The 19,121-nt window shown below is 44.2% G+C and overlaps 1 protein-coding gene across 1 annotated transcript; it reads right to left on the minus strand.

Moving 5' to 3' along the window:
• Positions 1-2,774: 2,774 nt before the first annotated feature.
• LOC139370059 (uncharacterized) lies at positions 2,775-12,487 on the minus strand. The gene is made up of 3 exons (XM_071109369.1): positions 12,370-12,487; positions 5,326-5,540; positions 2,775-4,832 (listed from the first exon to the last, which is right to left on the minus strand). Exons 2-3 carry the CDS (start codon positions 5,522-5,524, stop codon positions 2,839-2,841), a joined length of 2,193 nt encoding a protein of 730 aa, XP_070965470.1. The 5' UTR covers positions 5,525-5,540; positions 12,370-12,487; the 3' UTR covers positions 2,775-2,838.
• Between the last annotated feature and the right edge of the window lie 6,634 nt (positions 12,488-19,121).

Below are 19,121 nucleotides of genomic sequence, written 5' to 3' on the forward strand. Positions count from 1 at the left end.
TGGTTATCAACGGGCAAAGTGTTGACACGTTTATTTGAATTGAGAGATGAGCTTAAGGTTTTTACTGACCATAATCACTTGTCTGTCCTCTTGCATGATGAGTTTCTCAGAAGACTGGCCTGTCTGGGAGATGGTTTCTCTCATCTGAATGATCTGAATCTAGGATTAGACGGACTCTCCGCAACTATATTCAACGTGCGGGACAAAATCAAGGCTATGATTAAGAAGTTGGAGCTCTTCTCTGTCTGCATTAACAAGGACAACACACAGGTCTTTCCATCATTGTATGATTTTTTTGTGTGCAAATGAACTCAAGTTTACGGACAATGTCAAATGTGATATAGGGAAGCACCGGAGTAAGTTGGGTGCACAATTATGCAGGTACTTTCCCGAAACGGATGACGCAAACAACTGGATTCATTATCCCATTCATTGCCTGCCTCCAGTCTACTTACCGATATCTGAACAAGAGCCTCATCAAAATTGCAACAAGCGGTTCTGTGAAAATTGAATTTAAAATCAGAAGGCACTGCCAGATTTCCTGCCTAGGCAAACCGCACTGTTAAGACACTGATGCCCTTTGCAACCACGTACCTATGTGAGAGTGGATTCTCGGCCCTCACGAGCATGAGAACTAAATACAGGCACAGACTGTGTGTGGAAAATGATTTTAAGACGGACTCTCTCCAATACAACACAACATTGCAGAGTTATGTGCATCCTTTCAAGCACACCCTTGTCATTAATCTGTGGTGAGTTACTCACAATTTTCGATGAACAAATAAAGTTTTCTATGTGAGATGGCTAAATAAAGTATAACCTTATTGATGATTATTATTTGTGCCCTGGTACTATAACAGCTCTTTGTCATTTCCCACGAGCCGGGTTGCGACAAACTCATTCTTATGTTTAATAAATGTATCGTATAGTGTGTGGCAGGCTTACAATGATTTGAGAGTTTGAAAAACATTTGAGACTGCGCTGACCCTGGAGCTAAGACGAGGATTCGCAGCTAGAGGTCAAATGTTTTGAAGGGGTATGAGACTATAAAACATTTAGGAACCACTGATGTAGATGCTTCTTTCAGGTCTCTCTGTTTAACCAAATATTCTGTTTGTCTTCAGCAGGTGAAAGACCAGACTCTCTCAGAGGTGAGTTATACAAATAAGGTAAATGTAAGATAGTTAAATGGCGACTGCGTGGCCAAACAAGACTCCAAAACCATCATTAAGTTTGCTGATGACACAACAGTGGTAGGCCTGATCACCGACGATAGCCTATAGGGAGGTGGTCAGAGAACTGTTAGTGTGGTGCCAAGACAACAGCCTCTCCCTCAATGTGAGCAAGACAAAGGAGCTGATCGTGGACTACAGGAAAAGCGGGCCAAACAGGCCCCCGTTAACATCAATGGGGCTGTAGTGGAGCGGGTCAAGAGTTTCAAATTCCTTGGCGTCAACATGACCAACGAACTATCAGTGTCCAAACACACCAAGACAGTCGTAAGGAGGGCACAACCAAACCTTTTTCCCCCAGGAGACTGGAAAGATTTGGCATGGGTGCCCTGATCCTCAAAAAGTTCTACAGCTGCACCATGGAGAGCTACAGCTGCACTGACTGCATCGCCGCCTGGTATGGCAACTGCTCGGCGCTACAGAGGGTAGTGTGCACGGCCCAGTACATCACTGGGGCCAAGCTTCCTGCAATCCAGGACCTATATACTAGGCGTGTCAGAGGAAAGCCCATAAAATTGTCCAAGACTTCATCACCCAGGTCATAGACTGTTTTCTCTGCTACCGCACGGCAAGCAGTACCGGAGCGCCAAGTCGAGGACCAAAAGGCTCCTTAACAGCTTCTAACCCCAAGCCATATGACTGCTGAACAATTCATCAAATGGCCACCAGACTATTACATTGTTCGGGTAGATTAGGGCCTAATGAATTTATTTCAATTTTTTTTTTTTACCGATTTCCTTATAAGAACAGTAACTCAGTAAAATCTTAGAAATTGTTGCATGTTGCGTTAATATTTCTCCCCCCAGTATAAATACAAAATGCAAGCAGAAATAAACATTAATCAGTTATAAGGTCCTCAATCAGCTTTCTGAATGACCCCTTAGCAGCAACAAAACATCAAATTTAACAAAATTTTGAAGATTGTTCCACAAATAAGGTGCAAGAAGACTAAAAGCTGATGTACCGAACTCAGTAGAGACCAAAGGAGTTTCCAGAGTTAACCATCCCTGAGACCGGATGTGGTAAACAGGTTAAGTACGGTGAGACTTTTTGTAAAAGGGCTTTATAAATTAAAACATAGCAATTTATTTACCTACGTGACAGAGGGTCAACCAAACATCTGGTAGAGAATGCAGTGATGACATCACAGAGGGCCAACCAACTTGCTGGTAGAGAATGCAGTGATGACATCACAGAGGGCCAACCAACTTGCTGGTAGAGAATGCAGTGATGACATCACAGAGGGCCAACCAACTTGCTGGTAAAGAATGCAGTGATGACATCACAGAGGGCCAACCAATTTACTGGTAGAGAATGCAGTGGTGAGTTCTAAAACTGTCTCCCGTAATAAAGAGCATTGCGCTATGATAAACTGCATCTAACTGCCTTAATGAAGCTGCGTTCATTTACAACCCATTCGGAAAGGATTCAGACCCCTTCACTTTTTACACATTTTGTTACATTAGTCTTATTCTAAAAACGGCTAAAAAAAATAGTTTTCATAGTCACTTTTATATCCCATAATGACAAAGCAAAAACAGGTTTTTAGAAATTTTAGCAAATTTATTTAAAATAACACATTTACATAAGTATTCAGACCCTTTACTCAGTACTTTGTTGAAGCACCTTTGGCAGCGATTACAGCCTCAAGTCTTCTTGGGTATGACGCCACAAGCTTGGCACACCTGTATTTGGGGAATTTCTCCCATTCTTCTCTGCAGATCCTCTCAAGCTCTGTCAGGTTGGATGGGGAGCGTCGCTGCACAGCTATTTTCAGGTCTCTCCAGAGATTTTCGATCGGGTTCAAGTCCGGGCTCTGCCTGGGCCACTCAAGGACATTCAGAGACTTGTCACGAAGCCACTCCTGGGTTGTCTTTGCTGTGTGCTTAGGGTCGTTGTCCTGTTGGAAGGTGAACCTTTGACCCAGTCTAAGGTCCTGAGCACTCTGGAGCAGGTTTTCATCAAGGATCTCTCTGTATTTTTCTCCGTTCATCTCTCCCTCGATCCTGACAAGTCTCCCAGTCCCGGCAGCTGAAAAACATCCCCACAGCATGATGCTGCCACCACCATGCTTCACCATGGGGATGGTGATGTGACGCTTGGCATTCAGGCCAAAGAGTTCAATCTTGTTTTCACCAGACCAGAGAATCTTGTTTCTCATGGTCTGAGAGTCCTTTAGGTGCCTTTTGGCGAACTCCAAGCGGGCTGTCATGTTCCTTTTACTGAGGAGTGGCTTCCGTCTGGCTACTCTCCCATAAAGGCCTGATTGGTAGAGTGCTGCAGAGATGGGAGAACCTCCCAGAAGGACAACCATCTCCACAGAGGAACTCTGGAGCTTTGTCAGAGTGACCATCGGGTTCTTGGTCACCTCCCTGACCAAGGCCCTTCTCCCCAAATTGCTCAGTTTGGTCGGGCGGCCAGTTCTAGGAAGAGTCTTGGTGGTTCCAAACTTCTTCCATTTAAGAATGATGGAGGCCACTGTGTTCTTGGGGACCTTCAATGCTGCAGAAATCTTTCGGTACCCTTCCCCAGATCTGTGCCTCGACACAATACAGTCTCGGAGCTCTACGGACAATTCCTTCGACCTCGTGCCTTGTTTTTTGCTCCGACATGCACTGTCTACTACACCGCTATTGTCCTCCTTATCCTCAACTTCTTTCTTTTCTCCCTCCTCCTCTTGGACAATTACATTAAAAGCACAGGCAGGCTTCCTTCCAATGGATATTCTCTCATGACTTTTAAGACTTCTTAGCTGAGTGAATCCCTCCCCACACAGAGAGCAGTGGTAAGGCTTCTCCCCTGTATGTACTATTTTATGTTTAAGGCTTCCAGAATGATTGATGAAGCTCTTCCCACATTTGGTGCAGTGGTATGGCTTCTCTCCACTATGTACCATCTCATGCCTTGTGAGGTTTACTTTTACACTGAAACTCTTCCCACATGTGGCACTGTGGAATGGCTTCTCTCGAATGTGTACACTCTGATGATTCTTTAGATTACCTGAGGAACTGAAACTCTTCCCACATTGAGGACAGGGGTAACGACCACGACCAGATAGTATTGATGTACCTGGGTCAACTACACCACTAGGTTCCTGCTCTTCCCTCTTTTCCTTATCGATTTCCTTCTCCTCATCCTCCTCATCCTCATCCTCCTCCTCCTCTTTGACAATCACATTGAAAGTACAGGTAGGCTTCTTTCCACTGTGTGATTTCTTATGAGTTTTCAGGTCTCCTGCTCGATTGAAACACTTCCCACAAAGAGAGCAGTGGTAAGGTTTCTCCCGTGTATGTAGTCGCTGGTGTTCCTTAAGGCTTCCTGAGTGATTGAAGCTCTTCCGACACGTGGTGCCGTGGTAAGGCTTCTCTCCACTATGTACTCTCTCATGTCTCTTAAGGTTTACTTTCTCACTGAAACTCTTCCCACCTGCCGAGCAGTCAAAATGTTTCACTCCAGTGTGTACTCTTTGATGATTCTTTAGATGAGTTGAGGAACTGAAACACTTTCCACATTGAGGACAGGGGTAACTCCCACAACCAGGTGGTAGTATTGATGCTGTGGAACTGGGCTTGTTGACTGAGTCTGGGTTGGGGCTCTCTCCTGTCAGAATATGAACAGATATAGGATAAGAAACAGACAGAGAGAAACAAAGTATTTAAGTTTAATAATGCAGGATTCAGTCATTATAATTAACAGAGTATTGAAATAAATACTTTGCAATGGGCTTGTTGCATCACACATAGATAACACAATTGTTGAATTACGATGCATTGCACATTGGTCTGTAGACATTTTTGTTTTGGCATTCGCCTTCCCTCTTACACATACAGAAGCCTGAGGGTTTATACTACAAACCAGAATCAATGAGTTCGCCAGCTAAATTGCCCAAATATTCATAAATAACTTCTTTTTTTAAAGATATGATAGACATCGTCATGGCCTAATTAACTCAACAACCAAAAACCTAAGTTTACATTTCTTAATGAACCAGAAAACCAATATCTATTTTGAGTTGTTTATCAAAGTTAGCTGACCAACTCATTGCTTTGTAGTTTACCTCTCTGAACCAAAGAGGATGTTAGCCTGAATTTACCTGGGTCAACCGAGTCCCTGTCATCCTCTCGCTCTTCCTCCTCCCCCTCATTGATTTCTCTCTCCTCCTCCTCCTCCTTGACAATCACATTGAATTCCACTGTTTGATTGCAGTCCCCCAGCTTCACTAACAGCAACTCTGGAGCCCGCTGTGAGCTTCTCTGGGCTGGAACACCCCATCCAGAACCCGGGCCAGACATGGTATGTTGGGTAGATCTAAAAAATAAAAATAAAAAAAATACATAAAAAGAGGAGACCGAAAGAGTTCAGTGTGAGACTTTCAAACCTTTGATCGTGGTATAGCTCTGGAAAAGACAAAAATGTATCTAAGCGAGTTAACTGATGGAAAATGATTTAATCCGACTTCAGGCACACTAGATCACAATAGATAGATATGTTTTGATTTGATTTGATTTGTTTGCTCGGAAGAGGTGGTTTTAAGTTAAAGGACCCCTCCAGAGGAAGTTGCTACCACTATTTTGATATAATTCCGCTGACAAAAAATACCCACAGCATGATGCTGTCACCACGCTTCCCTGTAGAGATGGTACTGGCCAGGTGATGAGCGGTGGCTAGTTTCCTCCCGACATGACGCTTGGCATTCAGGCCAAATAGTTTAATTTTGGTTTCATCAGACCAGACAATCTGGTTAGGTCAGAGTCCTTTAGGTGCCTTTTGGCAAACTCCAAGCGGGCTGTCATGTGCCTTATACTGAGGAGTGGCTTTCATCTGGCCACTCTACCGGAAAGGCTTGATTGGTAGAGTGCTGCAGAGATGGGAGAACTTTCCAGAAGGACAACCATCTCCACAGAGGAACTCTGGAGGTCTGTCAGAGTGCCCATCGGGCTCTTGGTCACCTGGCCGGGCGGCCAGCTCTAGGAAGAGTCTTGGTGGTTCCAATCTTCTTCCATTTAAGGATGATGGAGGCCACTGTGTTCTTGGGAACCTTCAATGTGGCAGAAATGTTTTGGTACCCTTCCCCAGATCTGTGCCTGGACACAATCCTGTCTAGGAGCTCTACGGACAATTCCTTCCACCTCATGGCTAGGTTTTTGCTATGACATGCATACTGTGGGACCGTATATAGACAGGTGTGTGCTTTTCCAAATCATGTCCAATCAATTGAATTTACCACAGGTGGACAACAATCAAGTTGTAGAAACATCTCAAGCGTGATCAATGGAATCAGGATGCACTTGGGCTCAATATCGAGTCTCATAGGAAAAGGTCTGAATACTTAAGTAAATAAGGTATGTTTTACTTTTAATGGGGGGGGGGGGGGAGTATTTAATCCATTTTAGAATGAGGCTGTAACATAACAAAATGTGGAAAAATTCAGGGGGTCTGAATACTTTCTGAATGCACTGTATCATGGTGTACAAGACTCTGATTCACACCTGTCTGAGTGGACAAATGGTGTGGATGGTACAGTCCCATCAGTCGAAGACAGTGGTTCCCAAACTTTTTATAGTCCCGTACACCTTCAAACATTCAACCTCCAGCTGCGTACCCCCTCTAGCACCAGGGTCAGCGCACACTCAAATGCTTTTTGCCATCATTGTATGCCTGCCACACACACACTAAATGTTTTAAACATAAGAATGAGTGCGTTTTTGTCACAACCCAGCTTGTGGGAAGTGACCAAGATCTCTTATAGGACCAGGGCACAAATAATAATAATCAATCAATTTATTTAACCATCTTACATATAAAACCTTATTTGTTCATGAGAAGGATGTGCTTAAAAGGATACACATAACTATGCAATGTTGGGTTGTATTGTAGAGAGTTCAGTCCTAAATCATTTTCCAGTCTGTGCCTGTATTTTGTTCTCATGCTAGTGAGGGCCGAGAATCCACTCTCACATAGGTACGTGGTTGCAACGGGCATCCGTGTCTTAACAGTGCGATTTGCCAAGAGCCCCCATAAACCTAACAGACGTGCCAGGCCCGCCACCTCCGTTGACTCATCCAGCTGTAACGCATAGAATTCACTGGCATTTATGTGAAGTAGTAATGGTTTGAAATCATCTCCTGCCGTGTCACTGATGGGTCGTGAAACAGTGTTTGATGGAGGCATTGTCTGTATATATTTTTTTTGAGTCCTTTTCCTCCAGCATTGTCCCAGCAGCAGGAAGAATGAAGTCCTTCACAATAGTATGGGGCTTGTCTGTCCTATCCACTCAGTAGCTCACCATATAAGACACTTCTAGCACCTTCTTATTAAAATGGTATCTGTTGCTTTTATACATGTCTTACTACTCGAAAACTGTCTTTATTCTCGCTCAAAAAACTCCCGTGGCTTATTTTTCAAATGGTCATGTTTCATTTTTAAATGTCTGCGCAAGAGTGCGCTAGAGAGTAACGGTTAATGTGATTGGATGAGTAGCGGTTATTGTGATTGGATGAGTAACGGTTATTGTGATTGGATGTTAATTATTTACCTGTATATTTGACATTGTGTTGTTATTTCGCTGAACACTAGATGGTTTAATAACATTTTTGGCAGTGAAACGAGGCTACTCAGGCGAGAAACAAATCTCGTCCAAATGTATAGCCCCGTTGGAAATATAAATGTACAGTTGTTTAAAAAAAAAAAAATGTGAATCACATTTGTATTTGGCGTACCCCCGACGGCGTTGCGCGTACCCCTTGAGGAGACAAGGAAACAGCCCTTGCTTTAATTGTCTAAGAAAATTGAGGGAGGAAACCAATAGGGAATGTTTATCCTAAACAAAATGGGGGATTTTGCGAACATTACTGTTCAGTCAGAAATGGCTAAAATTATGTCGCAGTTTAAGCCACACGGACAGCGCGATAAACACTATGTTCTGTGGTGGTCACTGCCGCAGGGAGGAGAGACAACAGGGGCTAGTCTCACTTGCAATCTTTTTACATTTTTTTTTAAAACACAGTACAGCAAGTCGGAGCCTGGCTCACCACATTCAAAAAATTGCTGGTTGGACTCCCTCTAGTAATTTGTGTGTGTTCATTATTTAATCAAACAGTGTGCTTAAAGCATCAGACAAGCTAAATGAATATAGATGATTTGATTAAAACACATAGGATGTGTCCGTCTATACATGGAAAAGTTAAAAGAACAGGCAACTCTGGGTCGACCAAGATTTTTACTTTAAATTGTTATTTTAGTCGGAGACGGTCCTAGATTTCAGTAAAGTCACATTATTACTTTATGAAGTTATTTCAGTTCTTTAGGCTTTTTCATACCACTATATTCAACAGTTATTTAGGCTTTATCATGCCACCGATGTAGCGTTTTCACTGCCATTTGCTTCACGACTGACATTTAGACCAGCGATGACAGCGAGTCTGACAGCAAAGTGGGTCTACAAGGATTTCATACTGAGGAAAGCCGTATTGCATGCTCAAAAAATGTGCTGGTTCTCATGCCTGCTCAAAAAAAAATGCCAACAGACTGTGGGGTTAACTTGGAAAAGTACTCTAGTAGAGGCTGTGAACAAGCGATTCGGTGGCATTCTCTCTGAGCCTCTTTACTGTGTCGCCACCATGCTCGATGCTAGGTACAAGACCCGCTACTTCGATGCAGACAAGAAACAGGGTTTACGTGAAATGTTAGACACAGCTGGAAAAGATGGAAACAGACACAGTGACAGTGACGCACCGAGGAAGAGAGGCCACGGACAGACAGAGCTGAAACTTTACTGCTTGACATGTATGATGAAATCCCGGTTGAGAATTAAACGACTGAACGAAACAGCACAGCAAGTAAATGAAATAATTAGGTTTTGATTATGTTTTACTGGTAATGGGGACACACGTAAACGCCCCAAAAATAACGTACTGTGTGCGTTTCAACTATTTAACAACTCATATAGTTCAAAGGCCGCAATTTAAAAAAATAAATCGGTATATATTTTTTTTTAAGGCAAGGAAAATATCGGATATTGTCCAAAAAAATGTAATATCGGTGCATCCCTAATCAAAACCATAGAAAACTTCCCAATGGCAGCCTAAAAAAAAGTAGCTGAATTTGTCGCTAGACTAAAATCAAGAAAAATAACGAGGGGTCAACAAACTCTAAACGCAGCAACAAAGTCCCTAACTTGCCAACAGCTTCCGCATCGCGCAGATCGTCATTGATATTCAGAAAAGTTGGGTCTAACAAGAAATGATTGGACCTTCCTTAGAACGTCTTGGTTCTGTTAACTGACTGACTGGGTCAACGGAGAGACAATGCTCTTGATCAATCAACCATCCCTTAAGCTTGCCATATGCTTCCCAGTAGAAACTATTTGCCCTTATATTTTGATGACATTTTTGTTCGTTTTGGTGTTCGTATGGTTTTTTTCTTCTTTTGACTGTTCGAGCGCACACAATTTTCTTGAGGCAAGCTGAAGTCTAGTATCCAAAGTCTGCGCCCCTGTCTGTGATTGGTCAACTGTGGAGAAGGTTTGTTGTCATTCAACGACAGACTCGTTTTAATGCAAATGAAATACTGCTCCAAACATCGTAGTTAGATGTAAAATTGCACGACTAATACCCCAGTGAAAAAAACTCTAATTAAACTTTGGGTCAAACTCTTCCGTTTTGTATGCTATGGACTTTAGTTTGTAGGCCGGACCCTGGTTTTATGGACACGCAATCGATTATGTACGGTGCAATATTTATGTCCAATATGAAACAAGTGGATTTAAGATGATTAGCGTCTCTTTAAGATGACCTCTTATAATAAAATTGCTATAGTTAACTTTTACAAGTTTTGTTTGAGCTGCAAAAGTGTAATTGAAAACAGTATTGGTATTGTTGAATTCGATTTTCATAACAGCAAGCTAGGACTGCTGGTTTGGTTAGCTAAACAAGCAAGTCTGTTTCGTTACCACAGCAACTACTGTAGCTATCCAGAAAAACTCGCTAGCTACTTCATTGGATGTTGAACACATTTCTACCGGCAAATGGTGTTAAATTATATCCATGGTATGAGAGGGATAATCAACGCAGTTTTATCAGTTCCCGAAAACACCTTCCACGTCACTCATTATTTTCCATAGACATAACCCTTGTTGATTATCCCTTAAGTACACCGCGGGTATGATAAGACCAACATTTTTACTGGTCTAATTACTTTGGTAACCAGTTTATAATAGCATAAGTTTTTTTTATACCTTTATTTAACCAGGCAAGTCAGTTCTTATTAACAATGACGGCCAAACCCAGATGACGCTGGGCCAATTGTGCAACGCCCTATGGGACTCCCAATCACGGACGATTGTGATACAGCTGGATTCGAACCAGGGTGTCTGTAGTTGCGCGTCTAGCACTGAGATGCAGTGCCTTGGATCACTGCGCCACTCCGGAGCCCATGGCCAAGGGCTGTGTCCAGGTAGCCGACTCCCTGCGGTTGGAGCCGACACTCCCTCCCTGCGGTTGGAGCCGACACTCCCTCCCTGCGGTTGGAGCCGACTCTCCCTCCCTGCGGTTGGAGCCGACTCTCCCTCCCTGCGGTTGGAGCCGACTCTCCCTCCCTGCGGTTGGAGCCGACTCTCCCTCCCTGCGGTTGGAGCCGACTCTCCCTCCCTGCGGTTGGAGCCGACTCTCCCTCCCTGCGGTTGGAGCCGACTCTCCCTGCGGTTGGAGCCGACTCTCCCTGCGGTTGGAGCCGACTCTCCCTGCGGTTGGAGCCGACTCTCCCTGCGGTTGGAGCCGACTCTCCCTGCGGTTGGAGCCGACTCTCCCTGCGGTTGGAGCCGACTCTTGCTCGACTCCCAAAACACGCTTTAATGCATATTTAGGGCTAATTAAACTGATGCATTTGGCTATGTTCAACTTCAATACACTGGCACCATGAAGAATAGCTTAACCAGTCATTGACAGCCTAATATATACTTTTGGTGAATTTATGATGCATTTCTAGACGAGACAGATAACCAAGATATAGCCTATGTGCACGGTTGTGTCTGTCCCGATCCGCTGTCTAACTCGCTGGCTCTTCTTTCTCTTCACTATGAAAAACACTAGAATGTGTTTAGAGTGTGTCGATAGCCCCTACTTTAGTGAACTTAGTAATACTACAGTATTGCGATAGCCTACATCTTTTGATTACCAATGCATGGTTCTGGCTGTGCCCCCTCCCATCTCTTTCTCTCCCCCTCGCTCTTTCTTTGCTGTGAGTTTGTCTTCAAAGTAGACTACAGCAAATAGATTCCTTAAGGAGTTTAGTGGAATCGAAGCTTAACAAGGAATAGATTCGACTCCCCACCACTATATCCAGGCACGCCACGTGGCGCATAAGAACAGCCCTTAGCGGTGGTATATTTGCCATATACCACACCTCCTCTGGCCTTATTGCACAAGTATACATGACGACTCTCTTATTCTGAAGGATTCCAAACAAAAACCGTGACCCGGAAGAAATGTAGTTATTCTTCAAATCAAATTGTATTGGTCACATACACCTATTTATCAGATGTTATTTTGAGTGTAGCGAAACGCTTGTGTGCCTGCTTCACAGCGCCATTATTTTGATAGAAACAATACAATTACTACAAGTTGTCGACATAACGTTATCATGCAAATTAAGAAGTTGTGATAAACGGTTCAGGGATTAGCTGTTTTCATAACAGATAGCAAGAGTTTAGCAACGGTTAACCCAGCCAATTTAGCTACCTAGTGGTTCAGATTAACGTTGCTGTAGTTATAAAGACATTTTGTTTAGCTATATGTGGCTAAACAATGAGCTGGCGGTTGGCTGGTTAGCTAGTTAGCTAATTCCTCGCCACAGTCAGTTTATTCACAATGGGACGACAGATGACTCACTATTAAGTAAAAGTCACTTCAACCGTTACCCCGAAATGATGTTAGTTTGTTAGCTAGCTATCGACACAAACGGGTTGGACGGGAGATGTTACTAGCTAGCTAACGAGTGGTTTATCGCTAAATGTAGCTAGCTGGGGGAACAACAAAGCCAGGCCGCGGCAACCACTGCCGTTTAATCGTGTGATGCGTTAGTTTACAGACCGTGCTACAAGCTCACGTTTAACATGTTTTTGAAATTAGCAATAGGTTACCTTGAACTGATTTCCTGTAGCTAATTATTTAGCCGAGAAGAACTTGATGAAATGGCGAGGTCTCGTAGAGCAAGCGGAAACATTCATCCACTTCCCGAGTGCGTTTGGTCAGGTTGATGAGATGCGGCAGAAAATGTTCGTGAGCGTCGTATCAGCGTAGAGTCGTGCTTCTGGCGGAAATGCGTCTTCTTCTTCGGTGTGGTTTAACGGCGTTTGGCATCCAATACATGTTGCATTACCGCCACCATCTAGACTGGAGTAGAACTCCCTTATAGTTTGTTTGAAAAAAATACATGAACAAATACCCTACCATATAACACTCACAATTGATATATATATATATTTTTTAAATAACACCACCCAACTCCACTATTTACATCTGATGGGACACCACTTAACACACCCTATAACTCTTCTGATGTCAAGTCTCACACACCCACATACCTCTCTGCAGCTGCCACAACTTAAATGTTCTGCGACTTTACGTTCCATCCCTGCAGTACAGTTAATAACCATTGCCAAAAATACTAAAAATCCAATCTTACTGAAACATAACACTTCTCGGCCTATCCCTCTGTACTGGTACAGATCTACTACTTACACCAGTCCTCTCAGGATCCCTCCCTCTGTACTGGTACAGATCTATTACTTACACCCCTCCTCTCAGGATCCCTCCCTCTGTACTGGTACAGATCTACTACTCACACCCCTCTCAGTCCCTCCCTCTGTACTGGTACAGATCTACTACTTGCACCACTCCTCTCAGGATCCCTCCCTCTGTACTGGTACAGATCTTCTACTAACACCCCTCCTCTCAGGATCCCTCCCTCTGTACTGGTACAGATCTACTACTAACACCCCTCCTCTCAGGATCCCTCCCTCTGTACTGGTACAGATCTACTACTCACACCACTCCTCTCAGGATCCCTCCCTCTGTACTGGTACAGATCTACTACTTACACCAGTCCTCTCAGGATCCCTCCCTCTGTACTGGTACAGATCTACTACTAACACCCCTCCTCTCAGGATCCCTCCCTCTGTACTGGTACAGATCTACTACTCACACCACTCCTCTCAGGAGCCCTCCCTCTGTACTGGTACAGATCTACTACTCACACCACTCCTCTCAGGATCCCTCCCTCTGTACTGGTACAGATCTACTACTTACACCAGTCCTCTCAGGATCCCTCCCTCTGTTCTGGTACAGATCTACTACTAACACCCCTCCTCTCAGGATCCCTCCCTCTGTACTGGTACAGATCTACTACTTACACCACTCCTCTCAGGATCCCTCCCTCTGTATTGGTACAGATCTACTACTAACACCAGTCCTCTCAGGATCCCTCCCTCTGTACTGGTACAGATCTACTACTAACACCAGTCCTCTCAGGATCCCTCCCTCTGTACTGGTACAGATCTACTACTTGCACCACTCCTCTCAGGATCCCTCCCTCTGTACTGGTACAGATCTACTACTTACACCACTCCTCTCAGGATCCCTCCCTCTGTTCTAGTACAGATCTACTACTTGCACCACTCCTCTCAGGATCCCTCCCTCTGTTCTAGTACAGATCTACTACTTGCACCACTCCTCTCAGGATCCCTCCCTCTGTACTGGTACAGATCTACTACTTACACCCCTCCTCTCAGGATCCCTCCCTCTGTTCTAGTACAGATCTACTACTTACACCCCTCCTCTCAGGATCCCTCCCTCTGTTCTAGTACAGATCTACTACTTGCACCACTCCTCTCAGGATCCCTCCCTCTGTTCTAGTACAGATCTATTACTTGCACCACTCCTCTCAGGATCCCTCCCTCTGTTCTAGTACAGATCTATTACTTGCACCACTCCTCTCAGGATCCCTCCCTCTGTTCTAGTACAGATCTATTACTTGCACCACTCCTCTCAGGATCCCTCCCTCTGTTCTAGTACAGATCTATTACTTGCACCACTCCTCTCAGGATCCCTCCCTCTGTTCTAGTACAGATCTATTACTTGCACCACTCCTCTCAGGATCCCTCCCTCTGTTCTAGTACAGATCTATTACTTGCACCACTCCTCTCAGGATCCCTCCCTCTGTTCTAGTACAGATCTATTACTTGCACCACTCCTCTCAGGATCCCTCCCTCTGTTCTAGTACAGATCTACTACTTGCACCCCTTTGACACATCTTCCTCTATTTTCTTCATTGCCTCAGCATACAACTGCTGCACTAATCTAACCCTGGAAACCTCAACCTGCCTCTCTCGCACGGGACATGTCTGATCCCCAGACACACCTACAATTAACACATACCACTACTTTCCCCAATTCTACAAATTCCTTTGTCTCATGCCCGTCTGCACACTTCTCACACCTAGGAACCTCCCTCCTACACACTGCTGCCACATGCCCATAAGCTTGACACCTGTAACAACATAATGTATTCGGCACAAAAGTTTGTACAGGATAACTTGTATATCCTAACATCACTTTGTCGGGCAAAGAATCAATATCCAAACTCAAAAGAATAGACAATGACTTCTGTTTCACCACTCACACCACCCTGTCTACGTCGCCAAATGAAAAGCATCACAAACACCGGGAATCTTCCCTTCAATTGGTCCACTTTTACATTTACTGCTACCCCAGTAATCACTCCTTTCAATGGCGCCCTTTTCTTGAGCTCAAAACAATTCACATTTCTTGCCCCCACTCACTTAACGCGCCTTCTCACTCTGACCAGCAGAAACCCAACAATTATCACAAGACCACTTCCGGTTACCCACAGCACCCAACTCATGACATAACAACACACTCATATTGTTGACTTTGGATGTCAATTAGAGGTCTTCATATACCCGAGACCCGCGCCCATTCTGGTCTGAAATTCTAACCTGTCCCTCGGGTCCTGTTTGATTGTCATCGGATCTCGGGGTCTACGTAACCACAGCTGATAGATCCGAATGGACCCAACCGCGGCTCTGCATAGTCTATAGCCTATATATTTTACGCTAATCAGTTAAATGATTGACTTATAGAAGGCCTAGCCAACATATAAAGACCTTCTACTGATTTGAATTATGTATAAAAAAATATTTACCACTGGAGTCTATGGACTTATTTTGTGGGCCCATGGTCAAATGTAGTGCACTACAGAATAGGGCCCATGGTCAAATGTAGTGCACTACAGAGGGAATAGTGCACCATTTGGGACACTCAGCCCCCAGTATATACTATATATAGACTCAGCCCCAGTATATACAATATATAGACTCAGCCCCAGTATATACTATATATAGACTCAGCCCCAGTATATACTATATATAGACTCAGCCCCAGTATATACTATATATAGACTCAGCCCCAGTATATACTATATATATAGACTCAGCCCCAGTATATACTATATATAGACTCAGCCCCAGTATATACTATATATAGACTCAGCCCCCAGTATATACTATATATAGACTCAGCCCCAGTATATACTATATATAGACTCAGCCCCAGTATATACTATATATAGACTCAGCCCCAGTATATACTATATATAGACTCAGCCCCAGTATATACTATATATATAGACTCAGCCCCAGTATATACTATATATAGACTCAGCCCCAGTATATACTATATATAGACTCAGCCCCAGTATATACTATATATAGACTAAGCCCCCAGTATATACTATATATAGACTAAGCCCCCAGTATATTCTATATATAGACTCAGCCCCCAGTATATACTATATATAGACTCAGCCCCCAGTATATACAATATAAAGACACAGCCCCAGTATATACTATATATAGACTAAGCCCCCAGTATATTCTATATATAGACTCAGCCCCCAGTATATACTGCATATAGACTCAGCCCCCAGTATATACTGCATATAGACTCAGCCTCCAGTATATACTGCATATAGACTCAGCCTCCAGTATATACTGCATATAGACTCAGCCCCCAGTATATACTGCATATAGACTCAGCCCCAGTATATACTATATATAGACTCAGCCCCAGTATATACTATATAAAGACACAGCCCCAGTATATACTATATAAAGACACAGCCCCAGTATATACTATATAAAGACACAGCCCCAGTATATACTATATAAAGACACAGCCCCAGTATATACTATATAAAGACACAGCCCCAGTATATACTATATAAAGACACAGCCCAAGCCTTCTCAGATGCTGTACTGCTCATTTAAACAGGAAGGCTCCAGGGCAGGTTTTATTTTGGACAAACTTATCAACGACCTTGTCGTGAAAGTCTGACCTGAGTGCTTGAATGAAGTGCTTCTCAACAGAGAGCATGGACAGTGCATTTAGCCTGCCGTTGTTCTGTTGCCAAGCGACCGCGGAACCCGAGGTGTTCGGAGAACACGGCAACGCCTGGATTCTTTTCAGAGTGGGGAACCTTCTGTCAGACTCGGCGGTCTGCATGGGAGTGGTGATGATGATTTTGAGAAGAGAGACCGTCTCTGACAAAACATCCTGGAGGTCGAGCTCGCTGATTGTTTTCAGTAATGACAGAGCTGTTGTACCCTGTCATTACTGGGAGCGCCGTGTGTTGGTACAGAGAGGTCAATTCATCCTTCAGCTTCGTCACATGCCTTCCTCATGACCGCTGCAGTTCTCTGTGTCTCTCTCTCTTGTCGTTGTCCGACGCGGGGCCTACGTGTGCTGTGGCCTCAGCTCTCCCCTGTTGGGCTTGAACGAACTTCTCGAAACTATCAACTGCCTGTTCGATGTCCGCCACGACAACGTCCCTTTTGTGTATGTTGACAGTGAGAACATCCACCTCTTGCATGACCAAATAGAAAAATTCCAGTAGTTGTAGGAACGTGGGGTCCCTGAGTTTGGCTGACAGGCCGTAAGCCTCTCTGATAGAGTCCTGGTCCCACATCGGCTGTGTCCTAATATCCTCCACACACTTCTGAAGAGCAATGCGATTCTCCCAAACCACACTGACCGTTTCTCGCTCACAGTTCCACCCTGCAGCTGTAGCTCTCTCTGGCTGATCTTTGAAGAAAGTTTCAAAACAAAGACAAATCCGCAAAAAAAAAACACATTTGAGTTGGTTCGCTGTCGCCGAGCAGATCTGCTGGAGTGTGACGCGTAGCGGGTGAGCGTAGCAGGGCACAGAGTTAGCGCTGGGATAGGTGCGTTTCAGGTGAGTGTCCAGGTCGCGTACGTTCAGCCCCGTCGTACGTCTGACCAATCAGCTTGCGCTCCAGATTCAGTGGCTCCAGCGAGTCCCTGACTGCCTTGGGTGAGACCGGCGGCCGTTTTATCCTTTAGGTCCGCAAACTCCCAAAACCTCTCCGTGACAGTATTGTCTGGAAGCGTAGCACGACAGAGACCTGCTGTGGCGTACTGGAGTAGATTGTTAGCCCAAGAAGCTGATCTTGGGCCAGTATGGCATTTTCCACACTAATGGTCACAGTTGGGATTGGGGAAGCTGATCCTAGATCTGTAGCTAGGGGCAATATCACCCTGGAGGAGACCTCCTGGAATGGAATAAAGGGAACGAAGTCTAACCTGTGGTTTCCATATGTTGGATAATGTTCCATTTATTCCATTCCAACCATTACACGCTGTCGTACACGTCGATCCAGAGCATCCCAAACATGCTCAATGAGTATGCAGGCCATGGAAGAACTGGGACATTTTCAGCTTCCAGGAATTGTGTACAGATCGTTGCGACATGGGGCCGTGTATTATCATGCTGAAACATGAGGTGATGGCGGTGGATGAATGGCACGACAACGGGCCTCAGGATCTCATCACCAAACACCAACTGACGTCTTTCGTCGTTTTCTCAGTTTGTCATTTCCTTAAAACTGGTAAAACGGATGACATCTTGCATAGGACCAGTCTTTCCACTGTTTTGGAGTTATGGTGCTTCCTCCCCGGTCCCTAAACGAAACAGACAACTTTACTGGTGTTAACTGTTTTGTTCTAGGATGTAGTGTCCCGTAGTGTTTTGTTCTAGGACGTAGTGTCCCGTAGTGTTTTGTTCTAGGACGTAGTGTCCCGTAGTGTTTTGTTCTAGGACGTAGTGTCCCGTAGTGTTTTGTTCTAGGACGTAGTGTCCCGTAGTGTTTTGTTCTAGGACGTAGTGTCCCGTAGTGTTTTGTTCTAGGACGTCCTGTAGTGTCCCGTAGTGTTTTGTTCTAGGATGTAGTGTCCTGTAGTGTTTTGTTCTAGGACCTGTAGTGTCCCGTAGTGTTTTGTTCTAGGACCTGTAGTGTCCCGTAGTGTTTTGTTCTAGGACGCCAACCAGACTCGTCTGAAGGTAGCCCAGTACCAGTTACAGTAAATGAATGGAAGTACGTACAGAAATAGTCTAGTGACAAAAACATGGGTCCAAACATGTACAATTATAAAAGGATTGTTATCTGTTCTTCCGTGTGAATCTGTTATTTTATGCATTGTATTTCTATGGGCTAAAAGCAGTAAGGCCAAATTCAATGTTTCATCAAATAATTATTATTTTATATATATATTTTTTTTTATACCTAAATCAAAAGAGCTAAATGATGCTTGGTATGACCAGCTTTGCAGTTCTTACGTAAAGGGATTCCCCCACGAGTTACCTATTTCCCCTGCTTTGCAGAGCTAGCAGTGAACAGACACGTCATGAGTCAAGCCTTTTATGTCGCTTTCCAGTTCTAGGCTGCAGGGAGAGAGAGAGAGAGGCAGAAGGCAGAACTCCACCTAACTAGATTCAATGAATGGAATCACTTTGGGG

Source organism: Oncorhynchus clarkii, chromosome 17 (assembly GCF_045791955.1).
Source record: "Oncorhynchus clarkii lewisi isolate Uvic-CL-2024 chromosome 17, UVic_Ocla_1.0, whole genome shotgun sequence".
Taxonomy (NCBI): Eukaryota; Metazoa; Chordata; class Actinopteri; order Salmoniformes; family Salmonidae; genus Oncorhynchus; species Oncorhynchus clarkii.